The sequence below is a fragment of the Rhamphochromis longiceps genome, linkage group LG7 (assembly GCF_057381845.1).
Source record: "Rhamphochromis longiceps isolate RC_006_pf linkage group LG7, R_longiceps_female_GT1.1, whole genome shotgun sequence".
NCBI lineage: Eukaryota > Metazoa > Chordata > Actinopteri > Cichliformes > Cichlidae > Rhamphochromis > Rhamphochromis longiceps.
The window spans coordinates 32,807,730-32,826,457 of record NC_140563.1 but is presented as its reverse complement, the minus strand read 5'-3'; the positions used below and the strand labels follow the sequence as shown (position 1 = coordinate 32,826,457).

The 18,728-nt window shown below is 39.2% G+C and overlaps 1 protein-coding gene across 3 annotated transcripts in view; it reads right to left on the bottom strand.

The window, feature by feature from the left end:
- onecut2 (one cut homeobox 2) overlaps positions 1-18,194 on the bottom strand; it is a 43,400-nt gene extending 25,206 nt beyond the window's left edge. The window contains exons 1-2 of one of the 3 annotated variants that reach the window (XM_085413401.1): positions 16,622-18,193; positions 8,468-9,608 (exon numbers count right to left, since the gene is read on the bottom strand). In XM_085413401.1, coding sequence (XP_085269527.1) covers positions 9,568-9,608; positions 16,622-17,843 — 1,263 coding nt within the window. In that variant the 5' untranslated portion in view covers positions 17,844-18,193 and the 3' untranslated portion in view covers positions 8,468-9,567. Of the gene's footprint in view, positions 1-8,467; positions 9,609-16,621 lie in introns of those variants that run through there. The other 2 variants (XM_085413400.1, XM_085413399.1) reach the window with 2 other exon arrangements.
- Between the last annotated feature and the right edge of the window lie 534 nt (positions 18,195-18,728).

The following is an 18,728-nucleotide window of genomic DNA, read 5'->3' as shown; positions in this document are numbered from 1 at the left end:
TTCTGTGTTTATGTCCTTGTTTTTGACCTGCAAAGTGATTACTGTACCACATGCTGTACAATTTCTAATGTAAAAGCTGTGCTATCAAGACATGCATAGTGGTTTGCAAATGGTTATGAGATGAGAATCAATACTGCAAAAATCATCCCCTAAACAACACAACATTTTTCACTGGTGTATTAAACTGGTAGAATGGTAGTCCACGTGGCTTTAAATACAAAAATAAAACTATTGTTGCTAACAGTTTTCCACGAAAAACAACTTAAAATATAAGGAGTTTTTTCTTTAAAGGGGAAAAAAGAGTTAAATGTTTGAACTTTAAATGTAAAATCTGATTCCATTTAAATCCATTATTTCCAAAAGACTAGATAATTTTATGCTATTGATGTGCAGTGACCTTTGCATAAAGACAAGCATATAACATAAAATAAAACCAGAGTGGTTGCCAGTGAGGATCACATCTCTCTCTCTCTTTTAAAGAGTATTAAAATATTAATATAACAATAAAAATCACAGCTGAAATATATAAGACTTGAGCACTGTATGACATGGTTAACTCTCAATATCTAAAAGGGGGTTTAAATATTTAAAAATAAAAGTCGTGTTTCGAAAATGACATAGAGTCCAATGGTTTTGAATCAAGCCCAGAGACAATAGTGAACTGTGGCCACAAGACATTGGTAATTTATAGAAAAAATGCAAACAGCCAATATAATATAATATAAGCAGAACAATCGCTTGCACTTCGCTGGTTTTAACTGATGCCTATTTTTAGATTTCACTGGGCAAGCACTGCCTCTTTGCTTGCCCTGAACTTGGAATTCCCATGTGCTTGGTCACAGGTATAGGCCATCAAACTCCCTGGTTTCTCTGTCTTTTGCATGTGTACACCTCAGTTATTCCCTATTCCCTCAGTGCCTCACAACTGGTGTTTTATCAGAGTGACAACTCTACACTTGTTTATTATGCCAGTCAATACCAGCTGTAGGAGCATTTTTTTGCTAAACATCCCTAGCATGCTCCCATAGGTGGGAATATGGACAACAGCTTTCATATTGTGTTTTACAACATGATATGTTGCCTACAATAACACCTGTATCATGTCACAGCGATTCTATGATACAAGTAAACATCAAAATGCATTTTCAGCCTTAAAGTATCTGATATTGACTGGAAAATGCTTTTCATATGTTATGATGCTGATTATAACGTTGTTTAATGCAAGTCTGGTCCTCTCTTCCTTTTCCTCCTTCCACAAGGGGAACTACTCCATTCTCCCTAATAAATCATACTGTTATGTAATAAAAATATTAAGATCTAAAATTTGACCTAAAACAGTCCTCCAAGTGGGGTGGACCCCTGGGCCCATCTCTAGAATATTCATTGACTAATCTGGCCAAAAAGAGGCAAAAACCAAGAATATGTCAGTAAAACTGACTAGCTCACTATTTTAATTGTCACATTTTCCCCCTGTGAGTTTCTTCCTGTCACATATTTCATTTGCTTTCCCTTCATTTGCCACCATGTGGAATTTCAATAGCAAATTTCCTGCACATGAACATGCAGAAGAGTACTGACATTCAAACAGGCTCTGGATGCATGAAGGTAAACAGTCCATGTGGAGCATTAAACAGGGAAAGCATTTACTAAAACACAACCTTGAAACCAAAAACTAATGTCACTGGTGAGTCTAACTGGTGAGGGAATCGGTTTAGAGCAGCTACATCCTTACGTACAGAGATATTGATATATTTGGCTTCAGCGTATCAATAACATATTGCAAGGGAAATCGAAACAATATATACTCATATCAATATTTGGTCCAAAGTCAGTGAATGTCACTAAAGCAATGAAAGTGAAACATGCTGTTCTCATATCAAATATTCACAGAAGACTAAAGAAAACAGTCAATGTAAATGTCTCCAAACACCAGAAAAAGAAACTGGTTTCAGCAAAACCAAGTGCAAAACCATTTTAGCCACATTCTCCAGCACGAACCAGCACACAAATAAAGTAATTCCTGTACTGTGATTCAGATTCTTATTGTAATCGTTATGTAGTGAGCCATTGGCTCCAGAAGGCTCTTTGCTGAGTTGCATGTATGCCTTTCACATAAGTAGTTTGCTGCGTCTACTATTGCACATTAAAGTGTCCAGGTTGTTGTTATTGTTTTGCAGCAGGAGACATTCAGATACAGTCTCTCTCTCTCTCTCTCTCTCTCTCTCTCTCTCTCTCTCTCTCTCTCTCTCTCTATTGTATGCTGTCAGCTCTCTCGGCCTACAACCCCCTCCTCCATCTCTTCCAGGAACCGGTCTGGATCAGGTTCCTGCAGATCAATGGAGATCTCGGTCCACACCGTTTACGTTATCGTTGCCAGTATTAATGCTCTTTTAATCTGCTCGGGATTACAGCCATCGATCCACGTCATCCATCCACGCACACGGCCAAGCCCGAACTGCAGCTGCTTTACACACAACAACACACACACACATTTCAGAGGAAAACAGCAGAGGAGAAAACAACAGCATGAGCAGAGGCTGGAGCAGGAAGGACAACAAACAAGAATGTGCCTCAGCTTCCTTGTTTGTGTCCGATCTCAGTATCTGACCATCAGAGCATTGATCGGTTATAGATACACATCAGCACATTTGCATAACTGTCAGCTGAAGCAGCAAACTGAAATATCACAGACTGACAAGAAAAATGAAAACTTTAAAATGAGTTTGGTGCATTCTGATGTATAAATTGTGCTTGAGCAGTAAGTGGGTGGAAGTAAAATGAGTTGAAAATGTTTCAAACTGTGACTATTTAAAAACTGAAAGATATTAAAAATCTGAATTTAAGCTTAATAGTCCTGTGTCTCATGCCTATTTTTGGTGTTTAAAAAAATCCATGTTTACACACTGACACAGTTTTTCCTGTAATAAATTAATGTTTTTACTCTAAGCTAAATTAATCAGCCTGTCATCAGATGTTCTTGTGCACCAGGATTCTTCTTCTACTTCTTCTCATCTTGATATAAACATTAAGCATAGAAACCATTACCAAGAAATTCAAGTTAAATTATAATAATTATAATTAATTCTATTCAGCAAATAATCTATAAATTATCTATACATATTTTGATGCTGTGTTTTTTCTTGGCAAATTAAGCATGTAAAATTTAAAACTGCATAATAATAATAAAGAAAAGGGCTCAGTGGCTACCAGAGTATGAAAGTAAAACTGTTAATTGAGAACGAGCAAATCACCAGAAGATCAATGTGAAGCAATGAAAACACTTCAACTCAGGCTCATGTGATGAGCACAGTTGTTATTAAAGATAAATTTTCAGATTTCCAAATGCAGTCTGGAGTAAGGGAATGACTGAGTTAGGTGATAATAAAATAGACATCTAAAGGTTTTTGTTGTGCGTTTATGTTCCTTTTTTCCTTAAACACTGTGTTTTCACAGTAAACCCTGCCTGCAGCCTGACAGGTTTGTCCTGCCTGTCGTTGCTCATTACGCCTCTGGACAGACTTATTTCAGCCAGGCAGTGACACCAATACTAATGAAGCTGAGGGAGGAAGGGTGAACAGGATGGAGGAAACAAAGAGAAAAAGAAAATTAGGAAGAAAACATACAAACCCCACAAAGATAACTACAGTAAAGTAACAGAAAATGTCATCAATGGGATCGGTCTATTCAAAGGTGCTGCTTCATGTGTGGATCAATAAATGAATCCTAACAACCACTAAAATAGCACAAACCAAATAAGGCCCCACATCCTGCACCTCCTCCAGTCTACTTCTGACCTAAACTGCTGCGGGGCCTCACTATTGATTGGATAACGTCAGCAAACACATTCTGCAATCTCCTGAAAAACCCCTTGAGATATATAATGTGGTTAAAAAATAAATCCAACAGCAGCCAACAAGGACAAAAATAGTTGAAATTAATCACAAATGCTGTTCTACGTGTCACAATCATTAGATGTTTCCCATATTTTTAGTCTGTTACTGGAAGCAGTTCATTCCCAATTATACGTGTATAAACATTTTGTTTAATTGTAACTTCAAGGATTAATAGAATCTACTGCATTGTCTTTACACATCACGACCAAATTGCAGGCTTTTACATACCAGTCACTAAAATATTGACCTCCTTTTAACTGTAGCCTTTCCATTATTCCAGAAATATCCATGATGAGGACCTTTGGCCATGAAAACATACTTCATGATAGATTTAATAGATTTACTATTATTATTATTATTCTCTTGAAATAGGTTCTAGGTTACCACATGAATTGGAAGATAACTAATTGGCTTCTTTTGAATATAGCTGTAGGAAACATGCAGGGGGTGACTTGTTTCCTATGTAGACAGGTATCATTTAAACTGGAAAAATGGCTTTAAACTGCAATGTCTGACTGTTTTTTGTTCATTTTACAGTGTTGTGAAGCTTTTTTATATGGAAACCCAAGTAACTGGAACAGTGCATAGATAAGCTAACTTAACTGTTGGTGCTTAGAACCTGCAGAGGGGATCAAATAAAATCCTGTAATTGTAATCCACTGGCAGAAGCCAGAGTTCGCTCATGCTAGTTCCCGAGTTATTTTCTCCCAGACTACAGCAGCTCTATACTATTACACACTACTGAGCTCTTTATGAGGTTTTTGAGCTTAAAGCAGACCTGTTAACGGAGTAAGTCTTATTCATAAGGTTGAAAGAGGCAAATTTCCAAATGAATGGTAAGAAATTAAGACTGGCATGCTATAAATTAATACTATAGGGCCAAAGACATTGCATACTACTTTTTCCATAATGTATCTCAATAATACATTTCATTGAACCTAATGTCAGAGTAGAGTAGTTTTTAACTATACTGAAATATAAGATATTATCACCAATAAATAGCAAATTTTCATAGCTAGGCTAATCTTTATGAAAAGAAAGCTAATTTGGCCTTTTGAGCATGATTCAGGATTGTTTTCTCGTCCTTGCTGCAGCTCCGACTGTCCACTGTGCATTCTCTGAGCACTCGGCCTCAGTGAGTTCATGGTCCAGGTGTCACATTTGATTTGACCGTCCTAATAAAGAGGCGACAGGACCATTTTCTCCCCTGAACCCGAGCCACTCAAGCAGCCCCAGCAATGCTTCTACTGCCCCAGCAACACCAGTGCACCATAATTGGTGTGGACAGTCTTAACGAAAAATCTCTACACCACTCTTCTGATATTCTTATTGGGAACGGTGAAGGTTGGAAAGAGTCTGTAAAAGGAGATCGGTGCTCTGCTAAATGAATATAGTGCAGCCAGAGCCTCTAGAGTCATAATTTTTTGATTATCTGAACCTTACAAAACATACAAACGAGTTGTGAGTTTTCGTAATTTTAGACACAAAAGCAAGCTAATTATTACAAAAATGCACAGGCACAACCAAAAAAACATTGAAAATCAGGAGTGACCAACAAATGCAGACTTTGTCATACTTACAAACACAGTTAGTGTTTGGCCTCGGCATTGAATGTCGCTGCAGTTGGTGTATTAAGACACCAAAGTCAAAGATCACCTTTTGGATATCTCTGACATGGGACCAGGTTGGTTTAGACACAAAAAGGAGGAGCTCAAGTGAAGGTGGGTTGTAAAGTGGCTTGCAGATGTGGAGCAACAGCAGCCAGGTGGCTTAAAGCATCTTAGATATCATGCCTTACATGAGACTTGTCAACTCTGTGCATAAAGAGAATCAACTGATATGAATCAATTTAATTCAATTTAGTTTTAGTTTTATAGCCTTAAATCACAACAACAGTCACCTCAAAGTGCCTTACATTGTAACATAAAGAGCCTACAGTAACAGGCTTTATTAAGCATTGATTTAGACTGCTTCATCCAAAACACAGCATCTACACTGCCCACCATGAAAATAGTGTGCATTATCAGCATAATGTCATCACCAGCTTTTTGTGTCGTAGAGATAAAGAGCTCCTTCTTTCTACCTTCACAACCTGAAAATGTATATATTTTCAGTCTTGTAGTGTTCAGAATCATCATCGACCATATATAAGAGTTTGATGTAGCCACTGTGATGTTGTGAAACCTCAATCTCGTGGTTTTTGCCATCACCAACTTGATGTTTTGAAACCAAACGTGATGAGCGATAAGACTAAGAAATCAAGGGATTGCTCGAAGGCTAGCAGCTTGTCAGTTACACAGTAATCAATAAGTAACAAGTTGTACTCAGTACATCTATAAACCAGTGACTGAACCCATACCCTCATCAGGACAGTGTTTGCTCAGCTCATAGAGGAGCTGAGGGTTTTTCCACAATCTTCTTTAAAACCAGAAGAGTTGACCATTAAAACAAATGTAGGTTTAAGACACATCTGCATGAACTTCACTTTTCAGACCCAGAAGGTACAGCCATCTATTACGGAAAGACCCATCAGACCTGCTGGAGACACAGAAGTCTGCATTCACTTCCCAAAACCTGAAGACAGACTTTGTCACGTCTCACTTTCCAGCCACCGAAAACTGCTATCGACAGCACGAGACAGAGATAACAGCATCTGTCAAAGCTTCTCACACCGACACACAAACAAACATCACAAGTCTCCTCTTAGCAGCCTGAAATCCATTATTACAGATCGATGGCAGTCTGTGAATATGCAGGAGGTCAGAACAAAAACCCCGAAAACGGACACAAGCTGTATTCCCACAGTCTGAAATTGTAAGACTACGCACACACACACACACACACACACACACACACACACACACACACACACACACACACACACACACACACACACACACACACAGACAGTAACTGCTGGTAATCTGTGTCATAAAGCAGAGTCCGACTCATTAATAATGCACCCTGTCTGCTCGCAGCAGGATGCATAAAATGGAAAATATTTAGGTTCAGTCACTCAGATTTTCAGCACAATTTGACTCTGAGTGGATTCATTCTCTTCTGGAAACATTAAGGTAATCCCTGGTGATCATATTCTGTATTTTATTTTCCGCTAAAACAACCAAGCCAACAATGACTGTATCCTATTGATAAATAGACTGTGCTATCTAGAAATTAGTTTCCCTTTCTACCTAATTTCCTGTTTTCTGAGATGCTTTTAATGTGAAAAACTCCATAGGAAACAACTTCACAGTGCAAAAGAGATGCAATATGAATACATGTTGAATTTGTGGTATGTAAAAGGAGAAAAGAGGGATCATTGTTGTATCATTACATGCACATTACTCTGAATAAACCATGTGAATAGCGGTTCGTTGATTCAACACCAATTTGCCCATCATTTTCCTGTCATCCATAATTCAGTCGCAGTCACGGGCGGACTCTGTCCTCCATCCAAACAATGGACTCCTCCTCCTCCTCTCTTCCTCTCTCCCTCTCTCCCTCTTCCTCCCTCCCTCCATTTTGCCTGGTTAACCTGGCTGTGAGGTGAAGAAGAAGTGAAGTGAGCAGACCGAGGCGGGTCACGCTGAGATTCCCATCAATAATTCATCGGGCCGCTGCTGCCTCTGCTCTTGTGTTCAATTCCCCTGACGATCACATAATACCTCCACCCCCAAAAGAGAGAGAAGAGGATGGAGCGAGAAAGAGGTCCAGGGGACGAGAAAATGGTGAAAGAAACAGATTCAAAATGAGGGAGAGGATGAGGAGGAGGCATCGAAAGAAACGAAGTAAAATATTTAAACAAGCACATTTGTTTTCTTTTAATATATTGTCAGTGTGCAAGTTTATATTGTTTCTTTAAATTTCAGAATTAGGATTTGTATGTGACTTCTCTTTAAACTGCCGTTGCAAAATGTACTTGCCTTTATAGTATGTGGACACAAAGATACTAGCACATCTGATGAAGAGCAAATCCAAAGGCTCTAAAATGTTGGAAATTGCCTTTTTTTTGTTCTGCCAGACAAAAGTGACTGATTCATCTGTCCTGACAATTACTTTTCAAGTGGAGACAGAGGTTAATAGGAACACATGACTTGGTTATTAAGATTTATTTATTATTCCAACCAAAAAAAGGTCCTGGTGGTTGATTTTCCATCCACCAACTGAAACAAAACCTGCTAAGGGTTTTTCGTGAATATAATGATTTTTGTCACCACCCAAAAATCCAAACCTGTGATTTTTAAATATTTTTTTGTGGGTTCTGGGTTCAATTTACACCAGCGTGAAATAAATACTTGTTTATTACATGACTGAGAACAGGGAAATGCACAGACTCTTTGCCTTAATCCAACCCACACAGGCCTCTTTAAAGGCAGGAACTGTTTTCTTATATGAACATGTACAAGTACAGGAACTGGGGCGTCCAGTTACACTGTCAGTGTAACAATGGTTAGAATTTTAGTTAATATTATTTTGAAAAAGTAAGGAGAAATTGTGACGTACAATGATTCATACAAGCTACTTAAGTGTCTCAAGAATACTTAATCTTAGTCCAAAACAGCAAACTCACTGCTTTTATTATTTTGTCTAATGTTTTTGACCACTCAAAATTCTTTACACAAAGCCACAGTCACTTTTTCTGGCACTTATCCTACCAGACACTGGGAGGAATTTGGGGTTTCAGCATCTTACACAAGAACACTTCAAAATGCAGGCCAGAGAAACTAGGCTCTTTTTTTTTCTATTTCTATTGGTTATTGAGCCACTCTACATCCTGAACCACAGCCAACACCAGACCTTAGCTCTCTCCTGCTGTACACAGAAACCCATCTGAAGCCCATTTACAGCTCAGTATCTCAGTTCCTTTCGTTGTGTGTGAAGAAAGCTTTAATAGTGCAATCAATTCAATTTTCAATTCATTTGAATTTTATTTACATAGTGGCAAATCACAAACAGTTCAAGGCACTTATTACTGTAAGGTAAATAATACAAAGACAGATCACACAAAACGCAAAGCTAAAAATTATAGACAAACTCGGAACAATAAGAGTGATACGTACAGAGAGTTATTCATGTTTGCTGGACTTAAAATGTTTACATTTTGGCAAAAGATTTGCTTCACACTAGGTTCTGAAAAAACTTTCTCCAATAATTTGCAATGCAGGACAAGCGTATGATCACTGAGTTGGGTTCACATTTGCAGAATTGTAGGCTGATTCACGCTACTGGTTATTCTCTTCCTCATCACATTAGCGATTAGGGACAAGTACTTAGAGCTTTCCAGTGCAAATGTATCCATAGACATAGCACAAGGAAAAACTTTGTGGGCACTGGATCTGTGAAGTCTGTATCATTGACTTCCTTGTCACCGACTTTTCCAAACTGACCTAAGTGTATGTGCTGAACATTAACCGTCATCATTTGAATTTCTCTACCTACTTCTATGCAGCATGTAATACTTGTCTAACATCAAATATATATAAAGCATTACTGAAATTCTGCTTTCTATATCCATCCATCTATCCATCCATTTGCTTCCACTTATCCAGGGCCAGGGATACTTAAACACCTCCACTTGGAGCACTAACTCATCCGTGACCCAGACTGGGTAATCCGCTCTTTTCCGACTGAGGACCTCGCCCTCAGACTTGGAGGTGCTGATTTTCATTCCCCCTCACTTCACAAACCACTCCAGTGCAAGCTGGAGGCCACCACCTGATGAAGACAAGAGAACCACATCATCTCTGAAAAGCGAGACCGCCCAAGTGGAAGCCATCCACTACTTGGCTATGCCTAGAAATTCTGTCCATAAAAATTCTGAACAGAATCGGTGAAAAAAGGCAGCCCTGGTGGAGTCCAACCCCCCCGGGAATGAGCCTGACTTATTGCTGGCTATGCGGACCAGGCTCTTGCAGCGGCATACACTTTCCCCAGGAGACTGAAGAGTGTGATCCTCCTGGAGCACACCGTCTGGTTCCCCTTCTTAAAGATGGGGAACCAACACCGCGGTCTTCCAATCCAGAGGTACCCCACCTTATCTCCACACAACACTGAGGATGAACCTCATCCACTCCCATGGCCCTTCCACCAAGGAGTTGTTTAACTGCCTCAGTGACCTCACCCCTGGTGATGGACGATTCATCCCCTTCATCCCCAGATTCTGCTTCCTCTATTTTAAGATGTAGAGAAGTTGCTTGATGGTTTGTCAGAATCTCCTCGAGGCAGTCCAAAAGTCTCTCCAACTGGCCTCTCCGAACTCCTCCTACAACTGAGTGCCGGGTGGCGGCCAGACACGGAGACCCTGGCGGACAGAGCCCCAGCTGCCAAGACTAGTGGTTGGGACATGCTTTTTAAAATTAGAAAAAAATGATAATGCTTTGTTTTTCCATGCCCACAGTCTCACAATAATTTCCTGCAAAAGACCCTGAACAAAAATATGTTTATAGACTGAAAAGCATTCAACCCTCATTTATTACTGAAAACTTTAGTTTCCAAACTTTAGCTGATGGTTGGTTGTCGAGAAATAAATACAAAAAATAAGCAAATAAGTGGACTGAATGAGATGAAAGTGTATCAACTTCCTTCTGTAGTTTTCCTACAGTTTCTTCCGACCTGCGTATTTTTTCCCCAGAAATATAATATGGATCATATTCAGAATTTACGGACAAAGGCATTACTAAGACATTTCTAGACAGAGTCTGAGATGATAGGGAGAGTAAAGAAATTGAAATATATGCTTAAAATAACCACATAATTATTATTGTCCTTCATTGCTGTGACTGTAAAGACCATTATGATGGAGAATTTAGCTACCAGATAAACCTGTCTCCAAGCTCTCAATTCTTTTCTTTTCCCCGTGCATGCTGCTCCTCCCTCTCCTCTCTGCTCATCTCAGGGTCAAGGGAATATTTGCTCCATCTATTGTCTGAGTGTTGCAGCTCTGACCTTTGACCCCACCTCTATTGGTTGCTTGTAGCGTTGCTGATCTAAGGATTGCACCTCCCTGTTTCTGCGGTAATTTTAAAATCACCGTAGAGGCGAGAGAGAACAATGGAAAGAGCAAAAGAGCAACACCTGGCCAACACTCAAATAAAGAAACAAAATATTGACCCATTCTCTGAGAAACCACAGGATGCCAATTACACATCAAGAATCAAACAGAATTTATATTTAAAATCAAGGCATCAACATGTAGCATCTCCAAAGCTGATTTACATTATACGGAGAGCGCTTTTCTATAGCCTAGCTTAGCCCAAAGAGCAGACGTCGCAGCCAAGTCAAACCATGATGTTTAGACTTTGTGTAAAACTACCATTGCTTTCGTGTGCACAAGAAATGTAAGAAACAAAACAGGAGCTGGAAACAAAACAAGGTCAATAGATAACAGCAATTTAAAAAATGATGGCGCTGGATGAGCCACAAACCCCAGTTTCCTGAGTGAAAGTCCAGTGTGGGCCGAGGCCAAAAGAATTTTATAGCCTTTGTTGTTGTCTCGTACATTTTATTCTGTGAACCAGCTTCATAGCTATTACATAATATTTATAGTAAGCCTATTGCCAGAGGAGGAAACTACTGGCTTAGCAAAAGAGAGAGAAAAAAAAACACTTTTCCACTTTTACTTTTACAGTACTATTATGTCATCAGTTCTAATGTACTACAGTTTCCTACTTTAAACTGATTTACAGTAGAGAAGAATAACAGCAGTATCTGTATATTTTCCCACACTCTTTATGGTAATATACTGCGTAAAAGGTTGTGCAGTATCTTACACATACTACAGTTGTTTAGATAAATGACAGTATGTTATCATAGGTTTCTCATTATACAGCCATTTAAATTACATGAATTCCAGTGTAGCTTTTGACAACTGCTTTAGACAACAAAGACACTAATAAACAGAAAACTTAATTACCTTTTACTCTATAAATCAGACATTGTACACTTAGTTAACTACCTAAATAAAAAAAGGATTATATTATATTTCTCAATGTTTAGAATTAAATAAGAAGAATCTTTAGCATTGGTATAATAAACTGCAGGCTTTGCAAAGATTTGAAGTTAAAAAAGACCGAGAGTGTGAGATATGCAGTTTAATCCTAGGGAAAGCAGATGAGTGCAGCTCACTCAGACAGAGGTATAACTGTGAGGCTGTCCTGTGACATTTTACAACACACAGGGGAGCACAGATCACATGAACACTCCCCTGCTCTCTTCCAGCTCCAACCTTCACCCACTCTCTCCTGTCATTTTCTATTAACCTGTATCGTCAAATACCAGCATCGAAAATCAAAGAACCCCTAATGAAATTACAGTCAAATCCTGCAGAGATAATCTCATCCACATCAGCAATCTACAGACAAATCCAGCCTGCTTAAATACTGATTTCCAATCGAATGTTAAAGAATCAGCGCTCCATGTTGGGCTGATGTCACGCATTGTTATAGTCAAGACCTTTTCTGTCTCTGCAAAACTCAGAAGGATACTGAACTGGTTGCATCATATTACAAAGTACATCATAGGATGTGTCAGATGAAACCACGGCAGATCTGAAGGTTTAAGAATAAGATAAAATCTTCTTAAACTCTTAATAAAAACCCTGCAAAAACACTGACATTCACAAGGTATAAAAAGGGTTATCACAGCGATAAAATAAGAGAGGACATAAGTTCATAAAATGCTGTTACGATGTTATTATTAGTAGGAAAAACAACAGAAGATATATAGTTTTAGGAAAATGTAGGAACACCTTTACATTGACATATTACTAATAAACAAGCTGTTTGTTTTAATTAACTGCGTACTCATTTGAATTTCTCAAGTGCAATTGTTTTTGTTATTTGGATAAATCTTTTAATAATATTTTGTTATATGACTGCATTGTATAGATGAATAAATACATTTTTAATTTCAAATTTGACCCAATCATTCATCAGTTGTATATTTTTGCCTCATTTATTTTGATTTGTGTTCTTATTTGGTAGATTTTTTTCTTGACATAAAGTGTTTTTTTTTAATCTCTTATCTCATTACAGCAACAATAATTAAACCTAATTAAAATATTATGATAATATGAGTATTATAAGAAAGCTGTAATGATATAAATTGAAAGACATATGCGCTGTATGATAACAAACATATTTATTAGATTAGACCATATCTATTATATTTTTGGATAAATAGAGTTTATTAAAAAGGAAAAAAAATAAATGAATGAAAAACTGAAGAGACGCACACACATGACAAATGCACATATCCAGGAGTGAAAGGGATCAATTTCAATTTACTTAATTTCACCCACAAAATCCAATATCAATATCCTATATTCATGGAAAGTCCTGGAAATGTATATAAACAAAAGAAAACCCATAAAACAGCCATGCTGAAGACTTATTGTTGGATATTACACCGACTCTATAAAAGCAGCTAGATATAACATTTAAAAATGTACTAATCTATAAACACATTAAGCCGGTGAAAACGATTTAATGTATTTATCTGTGACTTAAAGAAATGTATAAAATGATTATTTGAATGCTGTATGCTATCATCTTAGTGTCACTGTATGCGCTTATAATCATGCAGGTTTTAGAGGGTTCATTAGTCTGTGTGGGAGATTTTACAAACTCATAATGAAGCATGTAAATGTGCAACTTATCAAAACGTTATAGTTTTTATTACTTTTATAATGAACATTTTCAATTTACAGTGATTATTTACGGAAATGATGAATAAAAAATAAAATACAAAAGGTAAGAATTCCTTATCATGATCATTTTAATACAAAGATTTTAATTTAATACTACTTCCATGTAAATCTGCATTTGTTCTCTGGTATCATGTATGTACTTTTGTTTGTTTAGAGCTACTGAAATCAAGAGCATAATTAAAATGAAAAAGATAGTGATCCCCTAAAACAGAGCATTTACCAGATTTCTTTATTTAGACTAATTCGGTGCTGATTATTTCTCCTATGAAGGCAGCTGGGATTAATTAACTTGAGTCAACCAATAAAACTGAAGTGGATTTCAGCGGATAGCAAAATACAGGCAGACATTGTTCCTGAGAATCTTTTTTAAGCTTTTAAAGATTATAATATTCCCAAGTATCCCAAACTCTACAAAGTCTATTCGTCAGAAATCCTGCAACTGAATGTTTCACAAATCTGTCACTTTGCTGCTCCACATGTCACTCTTTTTATTTGAAAGTGAAAGCCACGTGCCTCCCAAATTTAAAAACAAGGTATATGGGTTTTTTTTTTAAATTAAAAATACGAATTAAAATACAAATTGATGCATTTTGAAAACTATTTATTATTTAAACTTGAAACATAAAAAGTTGATGTTTAATGGTTTACCTAAGCAGTACAGTGAAAATACTACTACTACTACTACTAATAATAATAATAATATCTTTGTTGGGGCTGCCACACAGTTTTTACATCCATTTCATTCATATTTCCTCTTCTTTCTTACTTTTTAATCTCATGTTTATTTGTGTTTTCTTTGGAATTTTGCATAAATAAAAACAATGTAAAAGCATATTTACACAGAGTGAGGCACTGACACTACATATATAAATTAAGCTTATAGATTTAACACAACAAGGGTGAATGCACCACTGAAAATATGCAGGTTATAGCTTAAATATGCAATAATTACAAACTTCACACATCAGGTAACTATAAATACCGTTTCGCTTAAGCCAGGACACCATGACGATAAAGTATGCTTAGTGTAAATGTAATAATTTGTAATATTTTGGATTGTCTTTGTGTTTTCTCAGCTTTTGAATAGTTATAATTTTGCATATATAAAAAAAATGTGAAGGCACCTTTCCTGTACCTAAAATATCTCGGCACAGAGTTTTGGCTTTCCTTCCAAAGGAAAATCAGCAGTTTTATGATTAAAGAAAAACATTTTTAATCTGTGTTTTTAACAGGGCATAATTTACTGAAGTTTGAATTCATGTTTGTTTAACAATGGTCAGAAATAAGAAGAAAATACAAAGATTTCTATCCGGTGAGGTAACACACACTTTTTGCCTTTATGTATATGCGAAGCATTTGTACTTACAGTATCTGCATATTTAAAACTTCAAAATGAGTTTTGAAGCCACAAGAAACCCTGGCATATATTTTTAAAACAAACAAAAAGAGAATAATTTTAACGATTTAAAGTCTTATGGTAAACCAGATAAATATAAACACTCATCATTTATGCTTTTAATGGGACATAATGAAAGTAAAGACAATTTTAACAATATGGGATCTTGTTTAACTTATATAAAAACAGCAAAAGTCATACGTGTGAATGACTGTGCAAAAAAAAAGTAATTTTGAATCACTCACGGTGCATAAATCATGCAGTTTATAGCAAAAAAAAAAAAATGCAGCCCTAATGAAAAACACATTTTTTTTCAGATTAACATGAAAAAAATCATTTTTAATGTGATTTAAATAAACTGGCCTCTCTTTGTTTTTTCTGTTTTTGCATGTAAAAACAATATAAAGGCATATTCGTATCGTGGGAGACACTAAAAAAAAGTTTAATAAAAAAGCTGAAATGATGTGGAGCTATAATTTACTCCCAGCAAGCAAGCTATGAAGTATGCAGGCATTAAGATGTGGACGTGCAGTGGGTAGTTTAAAGTCGTATTCTAAACCACGTAAATACAAATACTGCTGTCACTTGTGCTGCGCTTTACATTTTAACATGAAAATAAAGAACCTTTGATATAATTTAAGACTCTAAAATTACTACATATTCAAAGAAAATGTCTCTGTTGTGATATATAGATGACCAAATCCCAATAGAAACATTAAACGTTTATCACATCTTGGTGTGAAATTAAATGCAAGCCTTTCCATGACCTGACCTTTAAAAAGGGGGAACTGGCCCGTTTTAGTGCTGCTCCGGCAGACAATAGAGGCTGGGACAGGGAACAGGTTCCTCACTAGAGGGGGCACCAGACCCACCGATTCTGCAGACCTTCGTGTGTTTATGTCACAGCTTTCTGATCGCTTGAAGCTCCACACAATCAAAAACAGATCCTCCTGAACGCCCCCATCACACTTCTCCACCCAAATGCTAATGCAATCGCAATGCAATAAGCATTTAAGGAGCTAATGACAGTAAAAACACCAGCATTATAAGAATGTTCAGCCCTGAGAATATATATTTACACCCGCGGATGCACATTAACAACCACAAATTATACCAAAAATATTGTGCGATGTTTAGCAGGTTTTTATTGTTGTTTTATTTTCTTGGAATTTTAAATATATTTATTATTAATCTGGGTGTTATTTAAAGCAGAATAACTAGTAGATTTTTTGTGTTAGTGCAGCGTTTTCCTCGCTGCCATGGAGGGACTGGAAACTGAAAGAGGAGGATTGTTGGAGGGAAATCCCATGACCTTGTCATTTCCCATCGATCCTTTTGTGTTATTGATCAATAATGGTAATCATAGCACCGGTGAGTCTAAATAAATCCCATTCACCTAAATTGGAGTGGCGCGTGAGGAGCCACGAGGAGTGAGAAAGAGAGAGAAACCAACCAAAATAAAGCCAGCAAGAAGATTAAAAGTCAGCTAGTGATAAATGCTGAGGAATCATTTGAGGATATTTTGTTTTAATGTGGAGGATTTCTCCTTTTTCTTCTCGCTGTGGCACAAAAACAAATCAAAGCAAAGCAGCAGCAGCAGCAGCTCAGGTTGTTTTCCTCTCTTACCTGCCAGTCTGAGCGCGGACATTCTCTGAAACTCGGGCTCCTGCAGCCACTTCCACATCCTCCTGAAGGTCTCCCGGCCTGACTTTAGTTTACTCCAGGGTTTGGGGTTCCTCAGCAGGTCCGACAGGGTCCCCTGGGAGCGGCACAGCACCCTCTGGGCGAAGATGGCCTGGGGGATGCTGTACCTCTTGAGCTCCGCCGTGATCCTCTGCGCAACCTCCTTAGTGTTGATTTCTTCCAGCTGTCCCGAGCTGTTCCCCCCCTGCGTCCCCGAGGAGGAGGGCGTTCTTTCCCGGGTGGAAGCCAACACGGGCCCGTGGGATGGAGACTGGAGGTGGGGGTGAGAGTGGGGGTGGTGGCCCGCCGAGGAAACGACCGGGTGTCCCGGGTGGTGCATTCCGTTCAGGTGCGGCATCATCCCGCCAGCCGGAGCGCCGAGGCCTCGGTGCTGGTGGTGGTGGTCCCCTCTGGCCAGCATAGAGGCTGTGTGGTCGAAGTTCAGCATCTTGTCGTGGCTCCCGTGCGTCGTGGTGCCGTAATTGTGGAGACCCTGTTGGGTGTTGTGGATGGAGCCAAGGCCGTTGCCCAGCACCGGGGAGAGGTTCTGACCCATCCCGGACATGTGGTCCTTGTGGTAGGGGCTGTAAATGTTGTTCATCCCCGGCAGTCCCCGCTCGTCGCGCATCAGGGTGAAGCTCCCGCTCACGTTCCCGGAGAGCCGCTGGTGGTGGTGGTGGTGGTGATGGTGGTGGTGGAACTTGTCGGACACGGTGGAGATGGGGGGCAGCGGCTGCAGCGGGGTGAGCGTGGTGTAGGTGCCGCTCATCCCCATCCCGGGAGAGGAGGTGTCGCAGGGAACGCTCATGGCGTGGTGCAGCGGCAGGGACAGCTCCGGCCGGTACTCCCCGCTGCCGTCAAGAATCGTGGCCATGCCGGACACCATGGCCGAGCGGGAGGACGCGGCGGCGGCGGCAGCCAGGTCCTGGTGTATCCGCAGGGTGGACGCCGCCGCAGCCGCAGCCGCCGCTCCGGGTCCCGACGAGCCTCCGCGGCCGTGGTGCGGGCTGTGGCCGCTCATCAGCTCCGCATCAGGGGCCACGGAGCTCACCGCCACCCCGCCATGCAGGCTGCCGATGCCGTCCATTGTCATGTCCGTGTTCATGGCGTAAGCGTCCAGGTCCTTGGCCAGGCATCTATAGGCGTTAGTGTAGGCAGTCTTCATTCATCTGTCCTCTCAGTCCATCAGGTCGAGCAGAATTATCTCTCCTTCTTCTCCTCCTTTCTCTCGCCGCTTCTCCCGTGATGCGCCGGGATGGGTCAGTAGCCGTGTCCCCGTGTTTCCTCCACTCCCTCGGTGTGTTTCCCCCCCGGTCCTCCTTAAGGCCTCTCCAGCTCGCTCTCTTTGTAAAAAGTGTTTTATCTCGATCATACGGGCCTGTGCGGTGGCTCCCCCATATCCAGCCCTCTCCTCCTCCTGTGTTGCTCTGCTCCTCGGACGGGAGCTGTCCACGGTCCCCTAGCCGACCTCTCAACCCAACCTGCTGGGTGAGGAGGCGGAGGGGGAGAGGCGAACTCGTATACGGGGTGACTGACGGTGGAAGAGATCAATTAGAGGGACGGAGAGGACTGTGGGGGCGTGGTTGACTGAAAGACAGACCAATCAGCGTTAATGATTGCAGCTGTGGGCGGGATCACCGCTGTTATGATATCGGTCTAAAGAAGACTTCATACATATTTTTATGTACTAGTTTAACATTTTTGATTAAAAAATAAAGACCAATCCCCTGCCATTTTCTGTGCTTATTTTAATTATCTATTTATTTATTTTCTTTTATTAAAGTTATTGAGATATTTTACTCAATGAACTTTATACACCACATTTTACTGTATTTTAGTCTGATTTCCACGTTTTGATCTTCTTACGTTGTGATACTCAGCTTTTACATAGCATTTTGCTGTATATCATACAATTGTTTTAAAATGATCGCGCTAGTGGGCTTCTTAATATTATATATTCAGTTCTTTATATAATATTTAATTGTATTTAATGAGCTGTTTTACTCTATTTAGCTTTAGTTCTTTTTAAATGATAATTTATAGCATTTTA